Source organism: Amphiura filiformis, chromosome 16 (assembly GCF_039555335.1).
Source record: "Amphiura filiformis chromosome 16, Afil_fr2py, whole genome shotgun sequence".
NCBI lineage: Eukaryota > Metazoa > Echinodermata > Ophiuroidea > Amphilepidida > Amphiuridae > Amphiura > Amphiura filiformis.
In genome coordinates this window covers 39213567-39237912 of record NC_092643.1, presented here as the reverse complement: position 1 = coordinate 39237912, position 24346 = coordinate 39213567, and the positions used below count along the sequence as shown (strand labels likewise).

Genomic DNA, 24346 nt, shown 5'->3' with positions numbered 1-24346 from the left:
GAAATAATATTTGGAAATAATTTTGCTTTCAGGACTAGTACATGGACTTAGTGGTCAGTCATATTATAACAGTGCGATTCCCACATACTAATAATGAATACCATAAGTCCATAAAATGTATTTATAGTGCCATTGCGGTCCAGCACGGTTGATGACTATGACAAAACAGCTTTTCACGGTTCACTGCATAAAAAGTTGATTCTCAACGTACAGCAACTTTCAAAAGAAACCAGTTTTAACTAGGATTTATCAACATGCGGTGATCATGACAATATCATGTATTATATCATAAATGCATATTAGAGAGCTTGCGATTTCCAAACGTACGTATCATACGCCCTATTCAAATCACATCCCATCTATTCAAAATCACTTTCATGGGACGGGATTTGAATAGATGCACAAGCGTTTGGTAAGTACGTTTGGAAATCGCAAGCTCTCTATTATAGGCCTACTCATTTGGTCAAACTTCATTGCCTTTGTTGACAAAGGTTGGCAAGATCTTTGTCAACTCGACAAGGAAAAAACTGTCAGCAAGAGCAATGAAGTTCAACACTTGACTAAAAACATTTAAAAATCTGTTACACAAGAATTGAGCATGCATTGAAGAAAAACAAAATAACAGGCACATATTATGGATTAATTCTGTTCACTTGTTATTTCAATTACATATCAGCAGTCAGCACATCAATTCCAATTAATTTTAAAATATCAATTCAAACATGAGAACAGAATCCATCCAAACTGGCCATCAAATAGTTTGTCATGTTGTCATTTTGTATGCCACATTTGATTTTTATAATATTCTTGAAGATCAACTGAAATCAGCCACATCTATTTACAAATAAATCAATGATTTTCTTTGGTTTAAAAATGTGTGTTTTGCTGTTTTAACAGAGAATATCAAGTTGATAATGATATCTTTTTTAAAAGAATATTTAGCAAGTAAATAATATACAATGTGGGTTTTTTTGTAAGAAATTTGAGTTTAGCAACACTAGAATTGACCTCCCTTTTAAATTAAAATGGCATTTCGTGATCCGCAGCATCATCTCCCACTTTTCTCAAAAAAAGTTGAGATTTCTATACTTGTACTGGAAACCTCTGGCTACATAATATGTTAAAAATTCTTGCAGATTAATTAGCAAAAATATCGGGAAATTTGAATTACCTTCTGGTGTACCGTACCAGAACAAAATTACATCACATTGTCTAGAAATAATGGAGCAGTGTACAATGTATAAATGCACATAATCATGCATAACTCGCAAGTTACGCAAAATGGGCATCAACTGAAATTTCAGGAATATTTGTGGATGCTAGGATCACAAAATACTCAAAGACATACCGTACAATGTACATAAAGTGCAGTGTATATTGGATGCAATAACACTACAAATGTACTAAACAGTAGGCCCATTTTACAGCATTACATTAGCATAATTGGGTAGTAGTAGTACTTATTAAAATACTACACATGCTGAAATCTTTTAAACTCATGCTATAAAACTGTATTATTTCAGCAAGCGGACACTCTCATGGGCAGCATCCTATAAACACTTCAAATATGGTGCATTTTCACTACATAATACAATATAATTGTGCATTGCAACTACTCTAGTTCATGGCAGACTTGGGGGTTAAGACCTAAGCTATACAATTTGCAACAAGCCCCGAAAGATGATGAATCTTTGTTGACATACATGTACAAACGGTACAATAGAAAATGTTGTTCATGAAGCTTCAAAATTCAGTCAATGTGATGGGTTGTTCATCCATCCGTGATGGCCAACTTAATGGTGATCCATTCTACACCCCAAAAATAGCATTAATGCATGACCGGCATTATGTAGAATTCATCCTACCAATACCATATTCCAGGGACGGATTTAAGCAGTGGCCCGGGGCCAGTGGATTTTGCGTCGGGCCAGTAAACTTCCAACAATGCTGGCCCTGCGGGCCACTAGATTTTTGAGCCTGATATAACACTTACGAGACAAGATATCAGTGATGGTCATATTTACACAGTTTTCTGCTCTGCCTGTCACTTGAAATTTATATCTTTATTCAATGATTTTTTTTTGTATAATATCTATATTGTTATTCTTGCGTTGCTAGCAACTTGGAAATATACGGCCGCTTTTTACAATGATAGCAGGCCTATGTACTACTTAGCTCTTCCATGCGCTATATAATTATATCTGATGATGATAGCGATACCGCAAATACCGCCTAGTTTGAAACTTTTGGAACTAAAAAAGGCAGGACTACTGACTGAACTTGTGTTAGTGGCTACACTCTCTACATTGAGTACATTCAGTACAAAACAAATTAAAATGTTAAGGTTTGCTTGACTTTAAGGGCTCGGATAGTGATGTTTCCACATATTTTTTTGTGGGACCTGAGAGCACATCAGACATATCGAATTGCATTTTGAAAACGAGGAATATCAAATAATTTTGATTTTTTGATATTTGCGATATGATACACATTGTATACGATGACAAATGAAAATGATTAAAAATTGATATAGATTTTTCCCCCAAAAGCACCAACAAAAAAGTTTTTTGTTTTTTTTTTGCAGTAGAACATATTGAACTAGAGTCAACAGACGCTGAATACAAGCCGCAATTTGACCCCTATAACTTGACGCCTGGGTTACGGATGGGGTCAACTGCTCTTGCATTGTGCTTAGGATGTCATAAGAAATATTCCTGGTGAATTTCAGCTTAATCGGAACTTATACATGGATTTTGATTTTTTGAAAATGTTTGATTGACCTTTTGACCCCTTTAATGACCTTTGACCTCAATGAAAAAAAAACCTTACGTACACCGACAAAATGCATTGTTCCAATTTTAATTTAAAAATTCTAACATGTTTAGTTCTTGAGATAAAAATTCTTAAAGTTATTCAGCTAAAAACAGGAAGTGACCCCTTAATGACCTTTGACCCCCAAAATAAAAAAATACCATGCATACACCAGGGAACACTGATTCATGTATGATGGTTATATTATTCTGGTCTGTTTACATTAAGAGATAAAAAAATTTTGAACATTTTTGATAATTTTAGTTTTTGACCGGAAGTAACCCCTTAATGACCTTTGACCCCAAAACTGTAGGCATCCTAAAGACCCTGGCTAGTAGCGATGCATGTGTGTTAATGGCAACTCTCTGCTATATAATTTGCAAAGACAGTGATTTTTTGAATATTTTTTACAAATTTTTCAGACTTTTACCGGAAATGACCCCTTGATTACCTTTGACCTCTATTCTTTTTGATAAGTTTTTAGCACTGTCACATGTTGATTCATATACATGAGTCACATGATCATTGCATGTAATTTGTGGAAGGAGTAGCATTTTTGTGAAATCAACATTTTTGGCCATAAGGTCAAGGTCAAAGGTCACAGTCAGGTCAATGTCAAATGTAAGGTTTGGCCTAGTCCAGTGGTCATTTGGCTGAAGTATGGTTGAAATCTGTCGAAGCATAAGAGAGCTAGGGCGAAACGTGGCAAGTCACGCAAAATGTCACGAGTTGCCAGAAAGAAAGAAGAACTAGAGTCAACAGACGCTGATACAAGCCGCAATTTGACCCCTATAACTTGACCCCTGGGTTACGGATGGGGTCAACTGCTCTTGCATTGTGCTTAGGAGGTCATAAGAAATATTCCTGGTGAATTTCAGCTTAATCGAACTTATACATGGATTTTGATTTTTGAAAATTTTGATTGACCTTTTGACCCCCTTAATGACCTTTGACCTCAATGAAAAAAAAAATCTATGTACACCGACAAAATGCATTGTTCCAATTTTAATTAAAAAATTCTAACATGTTCAGTTCTTGAGATAAAAATTCTTGAAGTTATTCAGCTAAAAACAGGAAGTGACCCCTTAATGACCTTTGACCCCCAAAATAAAAATACCATGCATACATCAGGGAACACTAATTCATGTATGTTGGTTATATTATTCTGGTCTGTTTACATTTTGAGATAAAAATGTTTTGAACATTTTTGATAATTTTGGTTTTTGACCGGAAGTAACCCCTTAATGACCTTTGACCCCAAAACTGTAGGCATCCTAAAGACCCTGGCTAGTAGCAATGCATGTGTGCTAATAGCGACTCTCTGCTATATAATTTGTAAAGACAGTGATTTTTTAAATATTTTTTACAAATTTTTCAGATTTTTACAGGAAATGACCCCTTAATGACCTTTGACCTCAATTCTTTTTGATAAGTTTTAAGCACTGCCACATGTTGATTCATATGCATGAGTCACATGATCATTGCATGTAATTTGTGGAAGGAGTAGCATTTTTGTGAAATCAACATTTTTGGCCATAAGGTCAAGGTCAAAGGTCACAGTCAGGTCAAAGTCAAATGTAAGGTTTGGCCTAGTCCAGTGGTCATTTGGCTCAAGTATGGTTGAAATCTGTCAAAGCATAAGAGAGCTAGGGCGAAACGTGGCAAGTCACGCAAAATGTCACGTTTGGCCAAGAAAAAGGGAAAAAATCACGTTTTTGACCATTGTAGCTAGGTCAAAGGTCACAGCCAGGTCAAAGTGAAATGGAAGTTTTGGACTAGCCCAGTGGTCACTTGGGTCAAATGTGGTTGAAATCTGTCAATGCCTTGCGGAGCTAGAGCTGGTTGCCAGAAAGAAAGAAGAAGAATTGGAAGAAGACAGAACAAGCCGACATCCGTCGTCGGCTTGTAAGAAGAAGAATTGGAAGAAGACAGCACAAGCCGACGTCGAACGTCGGCTTGTAAAAAGCTGGGCCAGTAAATTTATTGCAGGGCCACTAGATTTGCCATTTCACTGGCCCGGAGGGCCAGTAGAAAACTTAAACCTAAGTCTGTCCCTGCCATATTCCCCTAATGAATTACGACTTCTCCCGAGACTTATTTCTTGTTGAATAGTTTCATGTATTTCCTAAATTCCCTACTCTATTTTAAGGATTTATTACGCTGACCCGATTTACGATCAAGTTAGTAACAGTGAAAGCATGCAGTGTCAGTGATGATGAAGAGTAATAAAGACACGAGCAGTCAGCAGTGCCAGGGACGAATTGGAGACTATCCCCGAAAAGCCACCCATATTTTGGTTTTCAGTACTTTTCACTTGTGAGAAGAGAATTAAGTTGCATTCTTACTTCCTGATCCTGGTTTGTGATCTCTTTACATCCCATGCCTATTGCATGCCCTGCCCTGGACTGGAGATTAAATCAAGGCTCCCGCTAGTCAGACGCACAATTATAAAATGTTGATTTGTTGGGCAACTGGGAATACAATTTTACAAAGCCCCCAAATTGCCGGTAGGCCTATTTCATTGCATTACATCGCAGTTTGATGCAAATATTTGACTATTTCTTTCCATTTTCCTGATGAGATTTTTAAGATAAATGTAAATATTTGTGTCAATAACAAATTACGTGAATGCAAACTTGCTGTCACTGTATGATAAGCTGAGACTAGTCAGACGATAAGTTAAAGAAAGTTGTATTTTTGCTCTCCGTGTTTGAGCGAAAGCTTGGCTTGGTCTCGATATATATTTTTAATAGTCGAACACTTGCCCTTGTATGCTTACGCGATGTTCATTTAACACAGTACGACAAGTACATGGTGTGCGCCCCGTGCGAGACAGTGCATACACACATCAATAAACTGACTGTGCCATCATGCATGGGCGCCATAGGACATGTATATATAGGACAAACGACAGGGTCGGAGTGATAAGCATGGCGACTTCGGCACTGGTAGTAAATTCAAATTTTCTTTGCTTGCCTTTACCTCAGTTTGGCTCAAAATTAAAAGGGGACATATTTACACATGTGTATATTAAGGGGGTACTACACCCCTCGATAAATTTGCGTCTATTTTTGTATTTTTCTCAAAAACTAATAACACACTGGTAACAACATCTATAGATTATATTTTAGGGGCATGGAATCCAATTACTACACTGGAATTTCAGTGACCCAAAACAAGCGGTTCGTTATTTATGATAAGAAATAAGGTACAGCTAGGATGTACCTCATTTCGTATCATATATACTGAACCGCTTGTCTTGAGTCACTGAAATTTCAGTGTAGTAATTGGATTCCTTGCCCCAATAATATACATAATTATTGTTACCAGTTTGTTATTATTTTTGAGAAAAATGCAAAAATAGTCACAAATTTACCACAGGGTGTAGTACCCCTTAAGGTGAATTCAAATTTGCCATCAAACTGCATCATTTTATATATCAAATTAAAGCCCTTGAGTAAAGAAAGCCAAAACTGAAAACCTCGTAATAACTAAGCTAGGCAAAGTAAAAAATAAAACATGTTTCTCGTCCAGGTTTTGGAAAAAGAGGAGGAAGAGGGCTTTTTATTTTTATTGAAAAATGCCCTAAATTGCGCTTTGCCCTATTTTGACGCTTTTTATCCATTTTATAGCGTAAAGATTAGAAGCTGAAAACCATGAAGAGGCTCTTTTTATTTTGTTGTTTTGAGATGTCAACCCCTCTGGTCATCACAAAACACTTCACAAATGCTTCTAATAGTAGGCCTACTATTGTAAAGGCTATATAAGAAGAAGCCGCAACTTCTCTATCATCTTTACAAAAAGTTATGACAGAAAGATTGCAAAATAAAAAGAAAAATGCAAAATCTTCAAAAAAGGAAGCGAGAGGGAACGAGATGTTTTTTTATTTACTTGGCCTAAATGAATGTTCTTCCGCAGGACCCAATTATAATAATAATTATTTCTCTGTTGCAAAAAAAGGTTCATTAATTTGCGCTAATTAGACCATCAATCGCGTATACACGCGAAACGGTGTAACATGCGCGATGTCAAGCGTGCGCATAGGACCTTGTGGAAAATAATACATGCTGCCGCTGGTTATAAGCTAAAATAATAGTTTCTCGATCATGAGAGATCAATAGGCATGCAATGACAATTGCGTCCGGCGCATAACGCTTACCACACACGCTGAGCCTTTGGGTAGCGCTGCATTTCCTGTGCGGGCACAATCGATCACGCTATCATGGCTATCGTGTCATTCCACTAAACTTGCGACATTACGCAGTGTACGCAGTACATTCATACTCTCATGATCGAGAAACTATAGCAGTACAATTTTACAGAAAAATAGGAAATAAAAAAAAAATTATAAATTCAGTCTAACTGTTGTCAGACTGGGAAAACGCTGGGGAACTAGACGCTCGCTTTTTAGATCTCTTTCCTTGTTGGAATAACGCTGACGAGATAGGAACATGTACCGAACATCCGGGACCTACTCTGCCGTGTTTGGCTGAGTAACAGTACATGAACACGGTCTTTTGTGCCGATGTAAATTAGTCATTGTGTAAAGCTGTGTTTATACCCATAGGTTACTCATCATCAGACTGAATCATTGTTGTTAACTGCACAAGTTATGTGTGCAATTCTAGAGAACGTCGACCAACAGAGGGTGTCAATATAGGCCTACGTGTCGCTTTTGAAAAACAGCGATTTATGCGCATGCTCAACGACGGCGATTTCGTACACTGATCATGCGTGCGACTCAGATTTCTGCAAAACAGCAAAAGCGATTGAATATAAATGCATCTTTAGAAATGACTGGCGATTGTGTTCTCAAGTGGGTTTTATCATGTTAATTAGTGACCTGACACACATAATTTGTATTGGTTCGATCAAGCATTGATTTTTTGTACTGGATCGTTCAAGCATCTCCAACAAATTTTTCAATGTAAGTGCCTCGCTCTGGCCCTAGTGGAAGTAAAAACGGATACTATATGGCCAGAGAGTTCTACTTCTAGGGCTAGGGGGAACAACTAGCTCGAGATACTCTAGCTAAAATACAGGTTTACATTTACTATCTTACATTATCTTGCTGTATTTCAGCTAGAGCGCCAGACGACAAGCTTCCGGGTTTTTTTGGAGAACAATACTGTTACGTAAGATGAAGAAGAAACCTGCCTCGGAGCCCGCCCTACTCATTATTTCATTGTACTTATTGCAATTTGCCTCCACACATTACGTAATCAACACAAAGCTTTTGTGAGGATTAGTGAGTGGATAAGAAATTGACAGTGGAGGATACGAAGGACACGCCGATTGTTAGTTGTCAATCATGAATTGCATAGCGTATTAATATTTTACTGCATGGCATTCCGCAAACACCAAGACAAATTATGCCGTATTTTTCCAAAGATCATCTCATATGAAGTAAGCTGAATGCGATCTGTACTTTTGTAACATTCCGATCGCTTTTGATCACCTATTATCGGCGAATTTGCTTGAAAACACGCGAGTTCATGTTGTGTAAACATAATTAGCATAGACACAAATGAAATTACGATGCAATCACTGTAAACTAAAAACGTCCTAACAAGGAAAAATCAACCTAAGATTAACTCACTACTACAATGGGGAATTATCTCTTCACTCCTTTGTGCCTCAATTCAACTTAGGTGAAGTTAGGGCACTAAAGAATTGAATTTAGGGCACTTCTTCATTCTTAGGACACCACTTCACTTAACCATGGAAGAAAGAGATGAGAAGGAACCACAACGACTTCGATCGGCCAAGTTTTAATCCGCTTATCTATTGACGCATGAAAAGAAAAGCTATCAATGGTACTTACTTTCATGTATGATCCATTTACCGCGATCGATGCTTGGCAAAATCATTACTGGAAAAATTTATAACAAACCCATCCACGAACAAACAAATGCTACCCAGAAGTAAGATTATGGAATTTCACTGATGCTCTGAACATGTATAGTAGCTTTGTTTTGGGATCTACAGTCAAACTGTTTTCTTGATCGTGTTGTGTAGAAAATGTCCTATAAAACATCGAAAAGGTAATCAAAATCGGCCGTTTTTTGCTGAGTTTCATCTTTAGCAAATAAGGTAAGATTTTGGTGACTTTTTCGATGAAAAATAGATGTAAAATGTTCTTAAATAATGCACAATGTTCCGGTTGAGTCCGGTACATAAAACCTGTTTAATTTAATAGTTTATATGTGTATAATCGTAACTAGCTAACTCGTTTCAGTGCCAAAGACTGCCAACTCTGAGAAAAAAGTCATTAAAGTTCGGAAAAATTGGGCAAAATGAAAGAAAAAGATGTAGGCCATCAATGACCGATGATCACGTCACCAAAGAAAATCCTATAGGGTACTTGCACGGAAGGTCATTAGTTCAAATCATCCTTCACACACGCTCCAGAAGACATGCAAATACATGGAATACAATACCAATCACCTATTTAACGCAGGGTATTGATCAAAGTAAATCCTCATGAATAACAATGTCAACTAAATGTCGGTAAAGGGAGTGTACAAAGTGAATGCGTTCGTTGTGGTTCCTTCTTATCTCTTTCTTCCATGACTTAACAAAGCAGGTAATCACTTGACTTTTAGGACAGTCACTTCACTTCAAGTGGGTTTCCTGGGAGTGAAGTGGTTTCATTATTATATTGAAGTGGGTATCCTAAAAAGTTTTCTAACTTCAATTCTTTAGTGCCCTAATTTCACCTAAGTTGAACTGAGACACAAAGGAGTGAAGAGATAATTCCCCATTGTAGTAGGGAGTTAATCTTAGGTTGATTTTTCCTTGTTAGGACCTTTTTAGTTTACAGTGAATACAATGCAATTTGAATGCGCAGCAGATCTATAGAAATAACGTTGCCCGGATTTATGCAGAATTAGACCCTGGCTGGGGGGAACCTAGACGTTCGCTTTTCGTATCTCTTTCCTTGTTGGAAAGGTATAACGTTGAGGAGATAGGAACATGTACCGTCATCCGGGACCTACTCTGCCATGTTTGGCTGAGTAACGGTACATGAACACGGTCTTTTGTGCCTATGTAAATTAGTCATTGTGTAAAGCTGTGTTTATACCCATGGGTTGCTCATCATCAGACTGAATCCTTGACCGACAGAGGGTGTCAATATAGGCCTACGTGTCGCTTTTGAAAAACAGCGATTCATGCGCATGCTCAGCAGGCAAATACGACGGCGATTTAGTACACTGTCACTGATCATGCGTGCGATTCAGATTTCTGCAAAAGCGATTGAGTATAATTACTATAAATGCGTCTTTAATGTTGTCCTCGCTTTAGAAATGACTGGCGATTGTGTGTTCTCAAGTGGGTTTTATCATGTTAATTAGTGACCTGACACACATTTGTATTGGTTCGATCAAGCGTTGATTTTTTGTACTGGATCGTCCAAGCATCTCCAACAAATTTTTCAATGTAAGTGCCTCTGGCCTATGCTAGTGGAAGTAAAAACGGATACTATGCATGTATGGCCAGAGTTTTTCTAGGGCTAGGGGAACCGGGTAAACGGTGTAAAAATTCGTTAATATTATGAAAACACGGCTAATCAACTATCAATTAACTATTTTATCAAGTTAAAACAGCAATCGTCATGATTGTGATCATGATTTAGGAAAATAGAAAATAAAACAATCAATAAAAACATGATCAAAATGAAAAAGTGGCACACTTCAAACAAGATGACAAAATATTTGATTTAACTCTTTTCACAAGTTGCACCTCCGAACGACTTTTCAATGTGCTTCTTTTCGGTCGAACAAGCACATCTTTGAAGTCCAATTTGATGTCATTGTCTATTCTCGGCATCTTTTGACGTTTCCTTTCAGGCCAGCTGTGTAAAAAAATTCCTCAAATTCCCGCGATATGCATGTATGGTTTCTTAAAAGGGCACGGTCAAAGGTTATCAATATTTACATATCGGGAAATCTAAAACTAGTTTGGATTGGGTAATGAATTTAACAGAAATATGTGCATTTTATATATTTTATTAATAATTTCAACATATCTTTTCCTTCATAAACACATTTTTGAACTACATAGACTTATTGTATTCATTGAATAATAATTTAAGCTTCAGAAATGGCAACAAAATTGGGTAAGTAATTTTTTTCCCGCAGGCGGGTATAATACTGAATTTATTGGGGATAAAATATAATTATTTGACACATAATTGTGACTGTGGAAATTGTTTTTGTGTTTGGTAGCTTTATGTATAACAAGATTGACTTATGTAAAATTGTTGTTGTATATGCGTTGAGTTTGTGTACGATAATTTGGAAAAAAACATTCATTTTAATATTCTATTTTTAGAAACACACTCTGTCTAGAAACACACTCAGAGCTAGACGCATGCGTGGTGTCAATTTTGTATAGAATTGGGCTCATTTGCATATGCATAAGTTCGTTGATAAGGCTGTGGCGTACTTAGTGATAGTAGAGTTCCAGTAAAATGAAGTTGCACGATTGCGTTTGGTGATATAATGCGTATATATATTTAAACTGTTGAAACATTTGTTTTTGTAAATCTGCACAATGTCCAGGCATGTCGCAAATGGCAAATATTGTATTACATGTAATAATATGTCCTAGTGTATTGTATTTTTTCGAAAAGTTTAGCCCCGCTAACATACTTCGCGCAAGGCATAGTTAAAGTTGGATAACTTAATTCATGATAAAGGTAGGGATAGAGATATGACGTCATCGAAAAGTGATTTGTTTTAGATTGAGAAATAATGCATGTCAAGTAAAATTTTCGCTGACATTTTTATTTTACTGTTGTATTAATTGTTGTCAATGAAAGTGACAGTAAAATTTCGAAAATAACCGTGCATTTATGACGAATTTATGTCATGGGACTATTTGTTATGGTTTTAATGCGGAGGGACATGGAGCTATAGAGGTCAGTAAACGTGAAATGGTCAAAGTCACGTGGACAGGCACATGTAGTTGCAGACACGTGCAATAAATTATGCATGTCAAGTAATAATAATTGTGGGAAATGTTAAATTGTTTTATTGTCGTATACAATTGTTGTAGGCCTATAGGTCTACTGAAGCTGACAATCAATTCAAAGAAGATAGGCTAATGAAGAATGATGAGGAAATGTTTGTCATGGGACTATATTTTGCTTTAATGTGGAGGGACATTAAGTTAACGTTCAGATAAAGTGAAACGGTCAGATCGCACATTGATGACACGTGAATTGAAAAAGTCTTTGTCTCCGGTTGTTTATTGCGAGTTATCGGCATGGTTCCGGGTTTGGAGTAAACTTATTTTCTCGTTTTATACACAATGTGTGATCACTGTGATGTAATCGGAAACCAGCGAATAACGGCTGGCGTAACATTTTGTGATGGGGTTAAAGGAATAGTGGGGTTAATATAGAAAGGTTACTATCAGAAATCACTTGACCAGGTCAGCACGTCAGTGCATACTGCGAGTTTGTTATCAAGATTTTTTATGATTATGAACCCAAGCTCAAGTGCACTAATTGCTTCTTGTAGCATCACCAAGGTAAACATTCGCATGGCCTTGTAATTAAGTTGTGCATGTTCTCTCACACAGTGGACTTGACATGTAGGCCTACGCATTGCTAGATGAAGTTGGACAACACCTTATACCACTAAATGTTATGACCATGGCGTGCATTTTGTTGATGATGTAGCTAGCTAGGCCTATTGAAGTTGAATCCCCGCGCACGTTCTTGTTGTGATGATTATTAAAACTTGAAGTGTTGAAAGAAAAGAGATATTAAAATTGTCTCTAGAATTAAGTTATTCACCCCCCCATAGAAGCAAATAGAAGATACTTTCAAAAAGAAGTTACGTATTAAATTTGTGACACAATCTGATCATGCAGAACAAAGGAGGCATTTTTCACAATTGATTTCCCGGAGGGGGGGGGGGGCACTCCTATTGTCGCCTGTACACCATCCGCGATAATCAACTTTTGAAAGCGCCCTAAACAAGGATTTAACCCTTGGCAAAAACGACACCATAAACAGGTAACACGCGCCTGTTTCACATCCTAAACAGGGATTTTATTCCTTGTATCAAATTTCATACCCTAAATGTCATTTCCGCGTATTAGCAATTGCAATTTTGCTACCTTTTCCCCCAATTTTTCATGTTTATTACACCCTAAACACGAAACGCGCCTACCCACAGAAAGTACCTGTTTTACGCGTTTTTATTATTGCGGATGGTGTACATGCCACAATGGGCGGGACCCCGACCGGGCAACCGCCATACTTCAATATGCTTGGTTCTAGAGTTCTGATGATTTGTAGTATCCATTTTCTTAAATGTTATTTTTGTTGGCCCCTACACCATATTTTTGCCTTGATCTCAATTACAAATTTGCCGGCTTGGGCCCTAAACCAGATATCACACATTATTACAAAACATTCCAGCAACCTGTTATTTCAATTACTTGTCTTTATATGAATATACTAAAGTGAAGTCAAATAGGCCTACAGCATCTAACTCAATTCATACAAAATCTCAGTTTTGTTAGGCATTGAGTGTTAATGCTGTGCTGACCTTTCAATTAATATTAATTAACAACACTAACAACATTGAAGACAAACCTGCAGTGACAAAATCATTAAACGGAAACGAATATAACTATTCGTCTCAGATGTGACATGTTTTCATTCAAAGATTATTTATTCTATACTTCTCTTAAGTTAAGTGCTTTCAGTGATCCCAGCGAAAGTACAAAGACATTTTATCTTAAATACATAGCTTTCAGCTGAATTACTATGTTAGCACATCTATGACAATGCAAAGGTACCAAAATCTGAATTTTGATGACTCACGATACGATCGTCCAAATGAGCAAATCGCCGAATGAGCCTTTAAAACCTGTTACTTTTAAATCAGTGGCTCCGGAACCGAGGCAAATCCATCATGTTTCCTTTAATCACTGCGTTGTCTTTTTTAAAGACATTTCTTGTTAGGACTGAAGAAAATAGTTGAAGTAACCAATCAGAGCACCGCTTCCTGATACCAATATAAGGAACAGAAATCGTCTATCTGAAAGTTTTCGTGATTGAGTTTGACGTGACAGACAGTATTTTTAACATTTTCTATCGTCATCGGGGAGTAATTTCACATAGACAAAATGCTTATTAAAGTTAAGGTAATGCTTAAAACCCTTAAAAAATGCAGTGGTATGTGTGTATCTATGAGCGTGAAAATCAGTGAGCAAACATTACCGTCGCGTCATCGAATAAAAAAAACTTCTGAATTCGGCACCCTTGTCATGCTTTTGCATTTGCAATCTGCTGTTGCTGAAGCCGGATGCATGGTGGATGTCTGATGTGGGATTTTGTGTGTAATGAATGTCTGAGACGATAATACTTAAAGTATTACCGTCTCAGGTAATGTGATAAAATATATTTTTGAACAAATTGGAAAAAAAAAGAGTTCGGGCATGAAACATGAATAAATCATTAAATGAATGATTTCATTTCGACTTTTCGTGATCCACAGCCATGACAGCGGCCAGCAGTGCCGTACTATTACGCTGACTTTCCTATTCGGCGAGGCTCCTCGTTTGTTTACAAACAGAGAGGTAGACAAAGGGTCTGTCAAAACTGTTCCGCTTGTCAATTAATTGTCCAAATACTCAAGTATCAAAAGGATGGTCCACAATAGAGTGATTCACGCAACATGAATAGGGGATTAAAAAACTGTGAAGTAGGACCATGTGCTTCTTTTGTCCACTTTGCCATCAAGATTAAATTTCGAATAGAAACAGTTCAGACCCAGAACAGGATCATGTCAGAAATTAATATATCTTTGTTCTGGGTCTGATTATTCGGACTAAGCGGCTAGTTCCAGTAACTGTAACTCAGTATCTTTATTTAACATTGGGTCATTATTTCTCAATTCACCCAATGGGAAACACCTCACCCCCTTCAAATTTGTTCAAAATTGGTATACAGGGTGATTTTGGCTGGCAAAGCTCAAATTTCAAATTTTAGCTTAATCGGACGTACGGTTTTCGCGCTATGCCCCGCCCATTTTTGGCGATTTCGGCGAAAAATGGCGCGCCCATCAATATTGTCGCGACCATATCTCCGTAACCGTAGGTCCTACTGAGCTGAAATTTGTGTCATTATTTAGCTAATCTCTCAAAGAATCCAAATCTGCTATCATTAGTATGTAGGAGTAAGAGAAAATTTGTGACCTTTTTTTCTGTACTTTGACCTTGGATTTGACCTTGTTGCCAACGTGACCGCGAGACGAATTTGCGTTGGAATTATACCCCCATATGTTGTCTACAAAATATCAAAAAATTGGAGGGGTAATATTTTTTGTTTTTTTGCTAGACTTTCGGCCACATCACTAATGTCAAGAGGTACATCATTTGCTTCAGTTTTTGAAAAAGATTACTCCAAATATGGACTAAAACACCAAAATCAAGGATCGTCACACTCTCATTTTAACCCCTTGCAGAATAAAATTGCAGGTTTACGACAATCTCAGATTAAAAATATGAATTGTGAATGGCTGCATTTACACTAAGCCAACTCTAACCCTTGGGTTGAAACACAAAAACAACAACAAAAGCTTCATGTGCATCAAAATATTGTGAGAAATTGCCTCCAAAGTGGGAAAAATCTAGAAAATCAAGGAAATTGCCGCTCAATGTAAAAAAGTGCTACAGAATGAAACAGCAAGTTACGGACACCCTCGGAATAAAAATATCAACTTTGTACATCCATATTCAAGGTAAAACAACTCTAGGACTTCAAGTTGGACTGTCACTGCAGTAGATAAAAACAACAAGTTGGTCATAATATGTTGATAACTACACTCCAGAAATGGAAAAATATGAAAACTTCACAAGTAAGGTCAACAAAATTCACTACATCGTTGGCACCGGGTCGAAAAACTCACTTTCTAAAGGCAATTTCTTAATTTCTTCTGCGGATCCAGACACTGGTCTTTGCTGATAAATAATCGGGTGCTTTCACAGAGCCGCCGTGTAAAATTCAAAAGGTCAATAGACCTAAAAATATTTTTTTTGTAACTACACATATACTAAATAAATATTTCAAAATGTTTAGGTCTGTATGAAGAAAACAATTTGATATTTTTTTATGCTCAAAACATGCCATTGTTCATTTATGGGTCGTATGCAGACACATAATGAGCAAATGTGTGACCCCCCTACTATTATTGTTTGAGTAGTAATTATAGTTATTACACAGCCGTGACGTTAGTCACGGCTGTGTCTTTTTTCTTACAGGTTCTTTCTTCTTTCTTTCTTCTTTACACAGCCGTGGCGTTAGTCACGGCTGTGTCTTTTTTTCTTACAGAGTTCTTACACAGCCGTGGCGTTAGTCACGGCTGTGTCTTTTTTCTTACAGGTTCTTTCTTTCTTCTTCTTCTTCTTCTTCTTCTTTCTGCCGACCACTACATTTGCTCTAGCACTTACATGCTTACACCGATTTTGACCTAACTTGGTCACAACCATCACTGACCATGCCCCTACATGTCATATGAAACTCGTGGGGTCAAAGGTCACGCAGGGGTCATAGGGTCAAAAACGTGATTTCAACTCAAAATGCTTCTTCTCTCACAGATTACGTGGACAGTGACACCACTTGCACAGATGTATTGTTATTATCCAGTGTCTATGGGGTCCTCACAGATTTGGGGTCAAAGGTCATTAAGGGGTCACTTCCGTATAAAACGAAAAACCTTCAAAAATTTTTATTTGCTAAGAAAAACATAGGACAGTAACGGTATGTTCACAAATAAATTGTAGTTACTCTGTGCATATGTGGTATTTTTTTATTTAGGGTCAAATGTCATTAAGGGCTACTTCCGTATAAAACGCAATTCCTTTAAAATGCTTCTTCTCCCACAAATAACGTATGACAGTGACGCCACTTGCACACATGCATTGTTATTACCCAGTGTCTATGGGGTCCTCACAAATTTGGAATCAAAGGTCATTAAGGGGTCACTTCCGGTATAAAACGAAAAACCTTCAAAAATTTTTATTTGCTAAGAAAAACATTGAGGGTGATGGTATATTCACACGTGAATTGTGTTTACCTATTGTACATGTGGTATTTTTTCATTTGGGGTCAAAGGTCATTAAGGGGTCACTTCCGGTCTGAGACGAAAAACCTTCAAAATGCCCCTTTCTGCCACAAATAACATAGCAAAGTGGTGCCACTTGGACCCATACATTGACATTAGCCAATGTCGATGGGCGTTTTATGTATTTTGAGGTCAAAGGTCATTAAGGCGTCAAAACACGGCTGTGTTCGTGGTCTTAGACCACAGCTAAGTCTAGTTTCTTTCTTCTTCTTCTTCTTCTTCTTCTTTCTGCCGACCACTACATTTGCTCTAGCACTTACATGCTTACACCGATTTTGACCTAACTTGGTCACAACCATCACTGACCATGCCCCTACATGTCATATGAAACTCGTGGGGTCAAAGGTCACGCAGGGGTCATAGGGGTCAAAACGTGATTTCAACTCAAAATGCTTCTTCTCTCACAGATTACGTAGGACAGTGACACCACTTGCACAGATGTATTGTTATTATCCAGTGTCTATGGGGTCCTCACAGATTTGGGGTCAAAGGTCATTAAGGGGTCACTTCGTATAAAAACGAAAAACCTTCAAAAATTTTTATTTGCTAAGAAAAACATAGGACAGTAACGGTATGTTCACAAATAAATTGTAGTTACTCTGTGCATATGTGGTATTTTTTTATTTAGGGTCAAATGTCATTAAGGGGCTACTTCCGGTATAAAACGCAATTCCTTTAAAATGCTTCTTCTCCCACAAATAACGTATGACAGTGACGCCACTTGCACACATGCATTGTTATTACCCAGTGTCTATGGGGTCCTCACAAATTTGGAATCAAAGGTCATTAAGGGGTCACTTCCGGTATAAAACGAAAAACCTTCAAAAATTTTTATTTGCTAAGAAAAACATTGAGGGTGATGGTATATTCACACGTGAATTGTGTTTACCTATTGTACATGTGGTATTTTTTCATTTGGGGTCAAAGGTCATTAAGGGGTCACTTCCGGTCTGAGACGAAAAACCTTCAAAATGCCCCTTTCTGCCACAAATAACATAGCAAAGTGGTGCCACTTGGACCCATACATTGACATTAGCCAATGTCTATGGGCGTTTTATGTATTTTGAGGTCAAAGGTCATTAAGGCGTCAAAACACGGCTGTGTTCGTGGTCTTAGACCACAGCTAAGTCTAGTTCTTCTTCTTTCTGCCGACCACTACATTTGCTCTAGCACTTACATGCTTGTACCGATTTTGACCTAACTTGGTCACAACCATCATTGACCATGCCCCTACATGTCATATGAAACTCGTGGGGTCAAAGGTCAAGCAGGGGTCATAGGGGTCAAAAACGTGATTTCAACTCAAAATGCTTCTTCTCCCACAGATTACGTAGGAGAGTGACACCACTTGCACACATGCATTGTTATTATCCAGTGTCTATGGGGTCCTCACAGATTTGGGGTCAAAGGTCATTAAGGGGTCACTTCCGGTATAAAACGAAAAACCTTCAAATTTTTTTATTTGCTAAGAAAAACATAGGACAGTAACGGTATGTTCACACATACATTGTAGTTACCCTGTGTATATGTGGTATTTTTTTATTAAGTGTCAAAGGTCATTAAGGGGCCACTTCCGTACAAAACGAAATACCTTTTAAATGCTTCTTCTCCCACAAATTACGTAGGACAGTAACACCACTTGCATACATGCATTGTTATTACCCAGTGTCTATGGGGTCCTCACAGATTTGGGGTCAAAGGTCATTAAGGGGTCACTTCCGTATAAAAACGAAAAACCTTCAATTTTTTTTTATTTGCTAAGAAAAACATAGGACAGTAACGGTATGTTCACACATGAATTATGGGTACCCAATTCATTATGTGGTATTTTTTTATTTGGGGTCAAATGTCATTAAGGGGTCACTTCCGGTCTGAGACGAAAAACCTTCAAAATGCCCTTCTGCCACAAGTAACATAGCAAAGTGGTGCCACATGCACCCATGCATTGACATTAGCCAATGTCTTTGGCCGTTTTCATATATTTTGTGGTCAAAGGTCATTAGGGGTAACAACACGGCTGTGTTCGTGGGTTAGACCACAGCTTAGTCTAGTGTTATACCTGTATACATGAGACATCAACTTCATTGAACTCAGAATACAAATTAGGTTTTGGCCGGTTTTGTCCGGTTTTGACCGGTTTAAACCTGGTTTTAACCGCTTTGTGGACAAAACAGGTTTTGACTGGTCAAAAGTCCAACCCTGAACCTACTTCCTCGCTACTTCCGTCGACGAGTCTCTACTTAGAAAATTTCGGAAGAGAAAGTGCTCCGAAAGAATTGCTTTTTACGAGAAAAGGAAGAATGAAGTGAAATTTCAACAACAGCTTATGGAAAGCTTGTGATTTAAAGGTACATATTATAGATGATGTAGGTATTGAGTTTATATATAAATTATTTTATGGGCGATGAAGACGGCAAATTTCTTTTATGCGAAAAGGACCAAAATATACCGCAGCATGTCTTCGGGCCAGTAAATGTCAGTACCGTTGATAGGACCGAAGACATGCAGGCAGGTCTAACTAAGCGGCCAGCATCATCATCTGCGATCTTTTCTTTTAGATCACCTGAGCTATATACTTAAGGTTAAAATTACGAATGTATCAAATTAAACTTTCGCATCAAGATTAGGCCCTTCACAATTAATTCCGAGTTTACTGTTCAAGATTTTAAAAATACGACGAGTTGACTTTTAATTTATATTACATTTTATTATGTCGAAAAAGCTTTAATTTGTTCCAAAACCAACGTTTTTATCCCAAATTTTGACGTAAAAGAGCTGAATGCAAAACCGGTGATGCAAACTCCAAAACTTATTTTTTACGGTGATTTTATGATATTCATAATGGCATTAGTACTGCAGAGTATGCAATTTATTCCATCAAATTAACGCCAGGCAACACAAATCAATAGAATTGATATCGACAGTATGGTCCCATTCATAATTGTCATGAAAATCATGAATTTCTTAACATTGCAGGATCGTGCAGTCAGTCTCGACAATAACCTATGGGGTCCTATGTGTTCGGCAGTTCGCTAACAGTCTGTTTGGCAATTTTTTTAACAAAAACGTTACCATACTGTGGATGTGCACCTGACTGAATGCCCTGATGTACATCTATGCTAAAATTGTCATTTAATATTAATTACTTCTGTATTTATATTTGTCTTTCAGACACTCACAGGCAAGGAGGTAAGTCAAAAGATTAATTTATAACATGCAGCTTTGTATTTTAAGGGTGTGCACATGTTTGTAGTACCCGTGTTGACTTGTTACCAAAATTAAAAATTGTCTCGTAAGGTTCAATTAAAGGTCAACTGAGGGATCCAATTTCAAACTTGCTCAAATTATATCATAATGTTTGTGTGTTGTCTTGTCACTTTGCCTTTGATAAAGATCCTGCTGAGGATCAAAAGCTCAGGCCCCTAAAACTTAACAAAAGTTTGCTGAAATTTGGTGAAAAACAATACCAATGTATAATTCCTGCCATCTCAAGGAGTCACATAAAGTATTATTTGATCTATATACCTGCAACATACCGTTATTGAGTTCTAAGCAAAAAGAACCATATATTGATTGAAGCTCTAGATATTGGCTGTAGATTTTATCAAGCTAAGTGAATTTTACTTGTTTCTTGACTTTCTTCTGTGCAGAAACCAATGCACCAATATCTTTGCCTGCAAACATTTCTGCATGAGTAATTATGGGTAATTTAGGGGTACGGTACTCTACATTTGTTGCTTGCAAATTTTACTGGCTCTCCAAGTGAGAAAAAAAATGAAACCATATTTTTGACATAACTTGGTCATGCATGATGTCTAATTTCTTTAAAAATTTCTGTCTCCCTTTCAGATTGAAATTGACATTGAACCTACAGATAAGGTAAGCAGTACTGATAGAAATGGACGATGTAGTTCATTTTCAATACTTCAATGATCATTCCCATACCTGTTTTTAGAATATTGGAAAGAAGTTTGTTAAATGATTGTAAAATTAATTAAATTTGAAACCGGTGATATGAATTGAAATTTAGGACATTTTTCACATTTTAACAAATTTGCTCTTGAAAGTCAAGGATTTTCCAGCAGTATTTTCTTACCTTGATCAAGCATGAGGGTCTTTCTTATCCAATCAGCATCTTGTATAATTTAGACAATAGGTGTTTGCCGTTGGTTGTATTTCCACTACGACCACTGATACAGTTTAGAGACATCCTTTCAGCCATAATATATCTCAAAACATTGACCTCAAGTATGAGTTTTGGTATCCTACACAAGAAAGTCTTGTGTCCTGTGCACAAAGTCTGTGTCGTGTGCAAACGTATGAGCTACATGTAGTGATGCAGGGATAGACATAAGAAGCAATAATCAACTGGCCTTCGGGCCAGGTGGGAAGTTTTCCAGCTGGCCCAAGGGCAAATCCACTGGCTCAGATTCTGCTTCATTGTGATTCTAATATTGTAACATGCCATAAATTCATTATCCCAACTGGCCCACTGGGTCATCTAGATGGTAAATCTCCTGGCCCAACAAGAAAACTACTGGCCAGGGCCAGCAGGCCAGTGGCTAAATCAACCCCTGGTGATGATAGTCCACTGAAGCTATTAAATTTGTGATGGAGTGATTTCTTGTTATATTTATGCAGGTTGAAAGGATCAAAGAGAGAGTTGAAGAAAAAGAAGGAATCCCTCCACCCCAACAGAGGCTTATTTTTAGCGGCAAACAAATGTGAGTATGCATGCATTAGTATGGACTCATTTACTGGTCTTGAAATCATGTACATGACTATGTACATAGGTAAGTTTTGAATACCTTAGCCCAAAAAAAGTTTGTCTCAAAGCTTGCGACGCGTGTGCATTTGTAAAATCGCGAGATTTGAAGAAAGAAATGCAAAATTCTTTTTATTTCAATTTTCAAGTATTTTCTGGAAAAATTTGGCAAAAATCATGTGTTTTTTTTCTCAAAATACCAAAAAAATACCAAGTCAGGAATAATAAAGGAAAAAAAATCACATTTTGCAATTGTTTTCAAACCACTCATGAGCTTTGAGACAAACCTTTTTTTTTTTTTTGCCATATCACAAGAATGGGTATTCCAGTTGAAATCCGTGGAAGACATGACGTTAATCTTCTACACAGGGAGTGTGAATTTCAAATGTGATTCCTAACATGAATGGGGGAGGGGTTGCTCCATTTGAATCTACAGCTTCTGTGTAGGAAATTAAGGGCATGTCTTCAATAGGAGGTGTATTTATGGATTTCAACTGAAATAGCCCTATGTTATAAATAGATGTTGCCTTCACTGCCCCTTATCCATTGACTGGATGCAGTTTGGAGAAGAGAAAACACAAAAGTTTCTGTGATAGAGGGGGATACATAAACACTAAAAGACATGTATGGCCCTTGACCTGGATCCGGGTGATGGATGCACCCCCTCCCAAATTTGCAAAAGTATAAAAAAGTCCCAAAATTTAAAAGAATTTGCGAGCATAGCGAGCCAAAAAATCAGATTTTTAAAGCTTTTTTGGTCAAAAATGTCCAAATTTTGGGAAGAAAGTCCATTTTTCACAAAATTTCCCCCCCCCCCCGGAAAAAGTCCACTTTTCAAAATCAGCCCCCCCCCCCCCGCAAAAAATCCTGGCTAGGGGCCTGTATTAGTACCAACACATATTTACATAATACACAAAGTATAGGTTGCACCAGTCATAAATGTTATGTTATGGCCAAAGGAGGCATTTTTGAAAATTGAGTTACTATTATTATCACCATGTATAAACATTAGGCTATCAGATACTGAAAAAACCAAAGGTCTAGCATACTTGGTTCTAAGTTATGAAGTTTTGTGATATGTATTTTCTTATGTATTTTATTGTTTTTTACTCTATATTTTTGCCTTTATCTCAATTTCAAATTTGCCACCTTTGGCCCCCATGGCCCAGATCTTGTCACAAGTTATTAAATATAGTAACAATAAAGAAGTTAAGATTTTAATATTGTCTTCTTGTTTCCTTCCATCTTCTATTTTATCTGCAGGAATGATGAGAAAACAGCGCAAGAATACAAAGTACAAGGAGGCTCTGTGTTGCATTTAGTCTTAGCATTGAGAGGTGGAAGACATTAACATGAACTCATGGGGCAAGGGAGGGGGTGGGAAAAGTGGGTAGGGGTCATGGAGGTGGGGGCGGAGGGGAAGAGTGGGGATATGTAAGGGTTGGGTGGGTGGGTGTAAAGAAGTTAACTGCTATGGCAAATATATTGATCTGCCATCATAAAGTTATTGGCTATTTGCTCCTTTGGAAAATTGGGTTGTACAAATTCATGCTTGCTGGACATGGTGAAAGTAAAACCATGGACGTGTATTTCTTGGTTACCGTTGGAAGTAAGGCATGAATCTGGTAATTAGGTTCATGTAAAGATTCATGTCGTTGTGTCAATGAGCTGACTAGAATGTATGGCCTTCATCTCATTTCTTGTAAAGCAAAAGCATCAACTCATAAGAAGTGGGTATTGTGAAAATAAACAAAAGATTTACAGCGTTACTAAAGAAACAAAGCTATTGAGTCTAGCAGTAAACGAAGAAACAAGGCTTTTGGAATAGTTAAATTATAAAGACATTACAGAAATTTGCAGTCCACAGTCGTAAAAGGAGGTAGAATTGTTGACAGGCTTGTCAGCATGATTGCATTAGAGCACTGCAGTATACGACATATATCATAAACATACAAACTAGTCATAAATTACTAAGCAGTTTGATATGTAACCCAGTAGTGCAAAGAACGCAAGAAATACGTCTGATGGATTTTGAAAATGCATGCACTCTTAATCTTAAATGCCATTGTCGGGATTTTCCAGTGTTTGATATGAGATTTTCTATTGCAGCAAACCTATGGTTTTCTTGTGCTCTGCTGCAATTTTCCTCTGAGATTGGCTTTGTTCTGTTGCCCAGCATCTAAGAAGTTGGGCAGAAAAAATCTATTTAATGAAAACTCCAGAGGACAAACAATAATGTTTGTTGTAACAAGGCAAGTGGAATCTCAAGAGTATGTATAAACTGCCAGTTAACCCAGCCTGGTGTCTGAGTCGAAGATGTATAATTAAGGACAGGGATGATCCCTCTATTTAGCTAATATTGTAATTGGTGAAACATGGAATTGGAAGCCAAAATGGATGCATTTTGTCCCAATTTTTATTATATTAAGATGTGTAATGCATTGTAAGCCCCAAACCCACACCAAGTCAACAAACCATTATGTAATTTACAGGCAAATCCTGTTTTCCAAACTGGTTCGTTGTGAACACTAAACTTTGAAGCCAATATTCACAGTAATCCTTCCTTTGTCGGAGACTGTCTTTTGGAATTTGCAGGAGAGCATTAAATAGCTCTTCTGGAGCC

The 24346-nt window shown here is 37.4% G+C and overlaps 2 protein-coding genes across 3 annotated transcripts in view; one reads left to right on the top strand and one right to left on the bottom strand.

Moving 5' to 3' along the window:
* LOC140135965 (GMP reductase 1-like) overlaps positions 1–10720 on the bottom strand; it is a 34133-nt gene extending 23413 nt beyond the window's left edge. The window contains exon 1 of one of the 2 annotated variants that reach the window (XM_072157661.1): positions 10537–10720. In XM_072157661.1, the coding sequence (XP_072013762.1) occupies positions 10537–10641 (105 nt within the window). In that variant the 5' untranslated portion in view covers positions 10642–10720. The remainder of the gene's footprint in view (positions 1–10536) is intronic. The other variant, XM_072157662.1, reaches the window with a different exon arrangement.
* Positions 10721–13837: 3117 nt separating this feature from the next.
* Positions 13838–23120, top strand: LOC140135970 (ubiquitin-like protein NEDD8). Its single transcript, XM_072157668.1, has 5 exons — positions 13838–13977; positions 20130–20147; positions 20808–20837; positions 21600–21682; positions 22987–23120. The coding sequence occupies exons 1-5, from the start codon at positions 13960–13962 to the stop codon at positions 23072–23074; spliced, it is 237 nt and encodes a 78-aa protein (XP_072013769.1). The 5' UTR covers positions 13838–13959; the 3' UTR covers positions 23075–23120.
* Positions 23121–24346: the final 1226 nt, after the last annotated feature.